Below are 7,505 nucleotides of genomic sequence, written 5' to 3' on the forward strand. Positions count from 1 at the left end.
ACCTAACATCATCAAACAGTCCAACCACATTTGTAACGTTAGATCATCGTATCAAAGCATGTAGAGAATACAACTTGCCTCTGCAACAAGAGGAAGGAGGAATGTGTTGTGGCGATGGTTTAACGGTTTGCATGTGTGGCCCAGACCGCAAATGCCCTGGGTTTGATTCCCCTGACATGCCACAACATTGTACTGTTGGGAAAGGCATGAAGGTATACCTTAAGCTAATTTCCTGAAACCACTCGAAATTTTATCCAGCAGTGGAAGGGTTAACAATGGATAGTGAGTAAGTGAGTGAGCTTCAGTTAGGGACGTCCCTTGGTTAGGATACTGGATGGGCAAAGCAAGAAACCAGAGTGCTGCACAGCCCTGCTCACCTACTGATGACCCTTGTACCCAACACCCAAACAAACATGGCCACAGCTGGGCAGTGGAATACAGACATGGCTCGCCCAAGGTCAAACACAGAATCCATCTTTTAGTTAGATACATTGTGGTACATAGAACTTGTAGCCAGCCGGGACACAAGACTCTATCATGTCATTTTCTTGACTATGACAGTGATCAAGACAATACTGTGGCACAAGCGGCTGAATGCAACTGAAAGTAATCTTCCCCTCCCCTCTTCAACCCACTTGGTACAGCCCACTTTGGTTCTGTAACTCTGTGTGTAAGCAAGCAGATCAGCGACTTTCAATGACATTATTCCACTGCTGACAGTGCTAATGAAAGTTAAACCCAAATATATTGCTTTAATGGCAAAATTAGACGACCAATCAGCTCGCCCGGTTGTTTCCAGATGGTTGCTGTTAGCCAGCCTTTGTGCCTCTCCTCTCAAGGTTATCCCATGATCACACGACCTTGGCAGAAGTTCATACCAAACATTCTGTGCAAGATGGTGGAACATTGTGCCACTAATGCTCCAGATTAGGCCTAATGCCCCCTCTTCAATGGAGGAGGGGCTTCAAAGCAAACTCATACAAGCAGGTACAAAGGTCAAATAAAGGTGACCTTGAGGCCAATCTCTTAGGTTACAGAGCTAATGGCTACCAGGGTTTTGTGTCTGGACAAGTTAGCTTCCAGTAAAACCCTTCCGTAGTTAGCTTTCCAGCAAAACCCTTCCGTAGTGAGTGAGCAGATGTTAACTTGTGACAGTGGTTGGTAAGTCTTAGGTAGTTGTGACCATAGTTTGTAAGTCTTGGGTAGTTGTGACAGTGGTTTGGTATGATAACTATTGTCAGACCTGGCCTTGCTGTAATCCAGGTGTTTTGGGCAGGTTTTGGTTCACAGTAAACTGATTAAAACGTCCTTCCCCATCCCTTTTATCCCCTGAAATGTGACCCTTTCTTGGGGACAGACAGGAGGACAATGAAATAAGCACTGATTAAATTTAAAGAGAGAGGAGATGTGATGCTGTTGTGGAAATGGTGCATAACGTGACCTGTCTGTTGTGTCTCTTGCTTACTTTACTAGCACAGTCCCCATCAGTACTGCATGATTACATCACTTAGGTGCAGCTTGAGGGAGGATTCTAAACTTGAGTAACCCTAGTATAAGTTATAACAGACTGATATATGGAGTGCAGTTACTACATGTATAGGTCTGCCCTATGTTATACCCTTTCCTGGCAATCTCATCTAAGCAGTAGAGTAGAGTTCTTCGGTTAGACAGTAGTATTGAAGCATTTGGACATTTGTCTGTCAGGGAAACTGTTGGGGAACAGTACTTGAAGGTTACTTCAACACTACTGATATTTAGACTGATGGATTAAAAACTAAACATACACACAAATTATGCACATGTAGATGTACGTGAGTTCTTGTTTTCACACTCCTTGACAAGTTGACAAGTGGATGTAAAACTAACAAGACATCTTGTGTTCTTGTCTTGGAGCCAAGAAACCTTGCTGGTAAGACTCTGCTCCAGGCCTGTTTATTGACTCTGTGGATGCGCAGATCCGCTGCTGTGGTTTGGTGCAGCAGAAACAGCTTAGATAAACATGCCACAAGGAGACACGCCACAAAAAGGCACAAAGGCAAGCAGCAGTGCCTCATTTGCTGACAGGAAAACTGGGAAAAACAGCCTACCTTTTATTGGCATCAATTTGTTACTCAAGTGCTTTTAAGAACCATCATTTCCCCTAGAAGCATTCTTTTCTTCCTTCCTGCATTCATTCAGCCATTCAATTTATCAATGAGCAAAAACTACGCCACACATCTGCTTGGAGGCAAGTGGTTGCCCCCCTCCAGTTGTAGAATGGTATGTCCCGGGAATGAGGAAGTGGCCATTAGCACGGCTCGTTACACCAGCCTGCAGGGGTGTGCAGGTTCCGGGTGAGCGACCTCCCTCATTACCCAGGCTGAAGGTCAAGTTGAGAGGGAAGGAACCTTGAAGACGTGCAGGGTAGGTCTTGGCTCTCCCGTGTCTTATTGTCAGTTTTGTAGAAGTTTTGAAGTTGTCAGGAACAAATTTTCCTGATGTTGTCATTATGTAATAATGTACAGTCAAACCTGTCTATAGCGGCCACTCAAGGGACCGGACAAATTTGGCCACTATAGACAGGTGGCCTCTGTATAGAGGTGGTGGCCTCTGTATAGAGGTGGTAACTTGTAGATAAAATACCCAAGGGACCGACAAAAAGTGGCCACTATGGACAGGTGGCCCCTCTGTAGAGGTGGCCCCTAATACAGGTTTCACTGTAGCTGTGTCACGAATCTTTGGTGTGTTTTTCTCAATGCTGAGCTGGTTTATTCTGGGCCATGCTGGTGCCTCCAATACTGGTCTGTAACTGTAAGGGGGAAGTTTCTGTTTCTGTTTGTGGCTAAGTTTGAACAAACTTTATTTTCGCACTGAACCACTGAATTGTGCACCCTTATAATAATTATTACCTGCCCAGCTATGCACCATTTATCTCCCCAGTGTGTCTGATGGACATGGGGAGATGGCTAGTACGCCTGCTTGTTGTTCACCTTGTGGTGCCCAGTGGCACAGGTCAGCAAGTTTCCTTACAGGGAGGCGTAGCTAGCACTCAAGTCACCTCCATGAACATGGGACCCCATCTTTGGAATGATTGGTGCAGCCCCAACCAAGATGCCCTTTCCCAGATTTTTACCGGGATCTCCACCGTGATACTGGTACCAGTATACAGGGACATCCCCTTGACTTGTATTCCTTACCAATAAAAGGTTTTATGAAGATATAAGAGATGCTGTAGCATAAGAAGTGTATAAGCTGAGCTGGCCCATGTTGGGGGTCAGCAGGCAGGGAACATCCCAGGTCAGAACCAGCCGACCTCAGCACAATTTTTATACCACAGACTCATTTCATTAGTGGCCTGGCAGGGCTCCAAACAGGCCCAATGTAGCAATTTCTTCAACATGTCTGAGTCTGACTGTGACCATTTATCTAACTGTAGCCATTTCTCCAACTGTAACCATTTATCCAACTGTAACCATTTATCCAACTGTAACCATTTATCCAACTGTAACCATTTATCCAACTGTTACCATTTCTCAAACATGTCTGATTCTGACTGTCACAGCCATTTTTCTTAAAACAGCAAACTTCGCTAAGTTTGAAGCAATTTTCTATCTGATTCTGAATCATGGCATCCTTGCACAATATCTGAACTTGGCTAATATATCAGGTTGAGTAGCATGTTCTTGACTCCAGCTCTACAGAAGTTATGAGATGCCAGCTGTTCTACTCGGTTGGCAAAACTAGTTTCTGCACACATTTTACCCGAGTGCCTGATCAGAGCTGTGTGCGTTTTACCCAAATTTCATACTCCTGGCATGAGTTATCATTAGTCACTGTAGATGTCGTAAGATATCACATTGATTCTCATTAGTTATATATATATATACCACTATAAGAATACTAAGATATCACATTCTTACTAGTTATACCAAGCTGCAAATGCTTTATCTGCTTTTTGTGCCGAGCTTGTATGTACCAGCAAACGTGCACTGAAGGTCTTTCATTCACGGCGACCTGGGGAGGAATGCACCTCTCCTGGACAATGCTAATTATAACGAACCCAAGCGAGTCTCCTGTACTAACGAACTCCAACCAGCCAGGCCTAACGAAGCCCAGTCAGCCTGACGTGTGCCGTATGGTAACCGGCCCAGGCGTAGTCTCGGATCCAATCCTATCATAATGGAGTCTCTTGACTCGGCAGCTATATAAATTAAAAGGTTTACATGCAGAGGCTAGGCAAGCCTTCTTGTACATGCCAAAATGTCATGTACATGTCCCCAAGAAAATTTCCCCAGGCCAACCCCCCCCCACACACACACACAAACCTATACCCCCTCACACACAACCACCCCCACCAACCCCTTAGACCAAGTGCCCTTAGACTGAATGAGGGATGTGCATTTATAATAGGTATGTTAGCTCAGGGCACACATGTGGCTGGGGGAAGTGCATTTCTATTGTGCATGATAGCAAACTCTGCAGGCACAACAGTGGAAACAAAGGCACAGTTGCAACACCAGGCAGTCATTAGCAAACCTCAGCATGCCTGCTGATATGCCTGCTGACTGGGTACAATACTTACTAGTACTAAAGCCCGTCTGCTGTTCATTACCCACCACTGAGCAGCTTCTGGATTCTAAGAAACCAGGACATTGTTTTCCAAAATTTTGTACCCCAAAGTAAAAGTGAAATATAACCTTTTTATGTTACTGCAACATTACCTATTACACAATCATGTAATGCTGCAGACTAGTACTGTTTATAGCATTTTGTAGGCACTAACTTGACTTAACTAACTTGAAACTTCTGTACTGTCGCCATAGTAACAGATTGCTGTGCTGTTGCCATAGTAACGAACTACTGTGCTGTTGGCAAAGTAACAAACTGCTGTGCTGTTGCCCTAGTAACAAACTGCTGTGATGTTGCCATAGTAACAAACTGCTGTGTTGCTATTTTCCCTGTCAGCTGATGGATGATCTAGCTTGTGTCAGGCAGAATTAAGAAGGAAATCAGTGTCAAGGTCATTGCCATCCTGAAGGTCGCCAGTAAAACAATATGAAACTATTCCCCAGACTCGTCTCCTAATTAGCCAGGCAGACCTCTGAGTCCACTCCTCGTCTTCACTACTGAAACCTTGGAGATTGTTTTCAAGGAAAGTAAAAGCATGATACGTCAGTCTTAACATCTCATTTTCCGACAAACCCAAAAAATGCAGGATACTACTTAAGAAATATGACCTTGTGCATCACCTTGCTGTTTTACAATGACCTTATGACGTCCCGTTAATCAGCTCTTTTGGCACAAGCTGCTTACAAATTAAAGTTTCTGTCTCCAAAAGGAACACTTTAATCAGCAGAATGAAACCTGCGAGTGTCTGCAAGTGTCCATATTTAGAGCAGAGCCATTGTGCTAGCCTGGATGCCAGACTCTGCACCATCTCCATAATATCTTATTGTTTCTCTCACTAAACTCAGGGTCTAAACTCTGTAAAGTTTCCTAGGAGTCATGCTGCCACTACAGCTATGGAGCTGGCCTGTGTGAGGCCTGGAAACAGTCTGACATCTAGACTAAGTGTATATTGAGTTGACCCACATAAAGTACCCTCCAGCCAATCCATGCTACTTTGTGACCCCCCCCCCCCCCCTCCAATCTTGCTAATGAATCCAGGCTCCCTGATGAACTGGGCTCTTTTGTCCTCCCCCAGAATTTAATAGGCAGGAAAATGAATTGCCCCTAAATTGGCAGGAAAATAGATTGCCGGTAAGTGGACTAACTGGCCTGGCAGGCTGTATGTAGATGTATGCTGTATGACTGGATGTACATGTTGTATGTGGCAGGCTGGAGGCAGGCAGGCCTCAGGAGGGGATGTGAGTACACATCAAATATTCCTCAATCCTTCCTGACGTTTTGAGGTGCATGGTGACATTAACATTCTACCTTATAGCCAGGCAGGTAGGGGAGTCCTCAAGTTGTGTGTGACTCTATGAGGCTGGGTTTGCTAACACCACCCGTTATAGGGCTGACAAAGCTTGGTTTGTCTGGGAGTGTCACAGCTGACAAATTATGCAAGCAGCAGCTTAATTGCTTATCTATATGGGTACACCAATGACCACTTCTGAGCAAGGCCGTTTTAAATAAAACCTTTGTCTGAGTCAAGATGCACCCTCCAATGAACTGAGGGTGCCCCCCCCCCCACCGTGTGTCCCTATAACCGAGTCAGAGCCACCATGTGGCCTCCAGCTGTGTTTCTTCAGCACAGGCGGAGGCCAGACACCCACTGCCACAGTTTCCCCATACAGTTATACAGTACTGCCACAAACACATCCACAGGCAGGTTTTACCATAACTTCCCCTAGCCTGTCCCCAGTTGCCTGTCCCCTGAACAGGTTTCACCATAGCTTGTTGTCCCCTGAGCCCACCACTACCAGAGTGCAGCATTGTGGCACAGCCAGAGTACAGCATTCTAGCACAGTTCTTACATACTCAAGTGTTCTCCTCAGCTTACTGCCTTACCCAAGTATGACCTGGAAACTAGGCCGCGTTGTAATCACTGACTTATTCTCTGTTCTGCAGCTTGGCAACGCAGCAGACAAGGACATTCGACATTGTTCACTCTGTGCCAAGCAGCTGGTTACTATGGCGACGGTACCCCGGCTACCGAGCAACGCATCAGCCTAGCAGCAGAGTCTACATGGGGTAACTTTGACAAGCAGCAGCTCAGCAGAGTCCAACTGTCAGTGTCCCAGCTCGAGGCAAGAACTCGCAAAGCTGTCGGGCCGTAGTTTTCCCACCTGTCACAAAGATGTTCCTGTTCCGTGCCCTGCTGTGTGCCCTGGCCGGCCTGCTGACCCTCCCGGGGGTGTCAGCTGACCAGTGCCCCTCCCCCTGCACCTGCTACCTCCAAACCTACCCTGTACGGGCCAACGCCATGGACTGTATCAACATCGGGCCCGACCCTGTCCCGTCCCGCCTGGCCAACGGGACCGAGATCCTCAAACTGTACCACAACAACATCTCGCACGTGCCGGCCGACTGGTTCCGCGGCCGCGCCTACACCCGCCTGCAGATGCTCTATCTCTCCTACAACTCCATCCGGACTGTCGACCCCGCCGCCTTCCGGGCGCTACGGTTACTGCAGGCGCTCTACATCGACTATAACGACATCAGCGACCTGCCCCAAGGCGCCTTCACGGACCTGCACTCGCCGGTGCTCAGCCTGAGTCATAACAGGCTAGAGACGCTGGGACCCGGGGTGTTCGCAGGACACATGCAGGTACGTACGTAGTCACACACACGCGCACGCACACACACGCGCACGCACACACACACACACGGACCTGCACTCGCCGGTGCACAGTCTCAGCCACAACCGGCTGGACACACTGGGACCCGGGGTGTTCGCTGGACATATGCAGGTACGCATGTACACACACGCACACACACACACGCATGCACGCACACACGCACGTGCACACTCACTCACACATACATACACACACCCATACACACGGGACCTGCACTCGCCG

General features: G+C 47.2%; 2 protein-coding genes across 9 annotated transcripts in view; one reads left to right on the forward strand and one right to left on the reverse strand.

Annotated features, from left to right (window-relative positions):
- LOC118427791 (guanine nucleotide exchange factor DBS-like) overlaps positions 1 to 7,505 on the reverse strand; it is a gene marked incomplete at its 3' end in the record, with an annotated part of 83,478 nt that overhangs the window by 16,435 nt on the left and 59,538 nt on the right.
- Positions 1 to 7,505, forward strand: part of LOC118427800 (leucine-rich repeat-containing protein 15-like) — an 18,473-nt gene that overhangs the window by 4,059 nt on the left and 6,909 nt on the right. The window contains exons 1-2 of one of the 2 annotated variants that reach the window (XM_035837757.1): positions 5,780 to 5,846; positions 6,553 to 7,252. In XM_035837757.1, the coding sequence (XP_035693650.1) occupies positions 6,782 to 7,252 (471 nt within the window). In that variant the 5' untranslated portion in view covers positions 5,780 to 5,846; positions 6,553 to 6,781. Of the gene's footprint in view, positions 1 to 5,779; positions 5,847 to 6,552; positions 7,253 to 7,505 lie in introns of those variants that run through there. The other variant, XM_035837756.1, reaches the window with a different exon arrangement.

The sequence above is a fragment of the Branchiostoma floridae genome, chromosome 12, assembly GCF_000003815.2.
Source record: "Branchiostoma floridae strain S238N-H82 chromosome 12, Bfl_VNyyK, whole genome shotgun sequence".
Taxonomy (NCBI): domain Eukaryota; kingdom Metazoa; phylum Chordata; class Leptocardii; order Amphioxiformes; family Branchiostomatidae; genus Branchiostoma; species Branchiostoma floridae.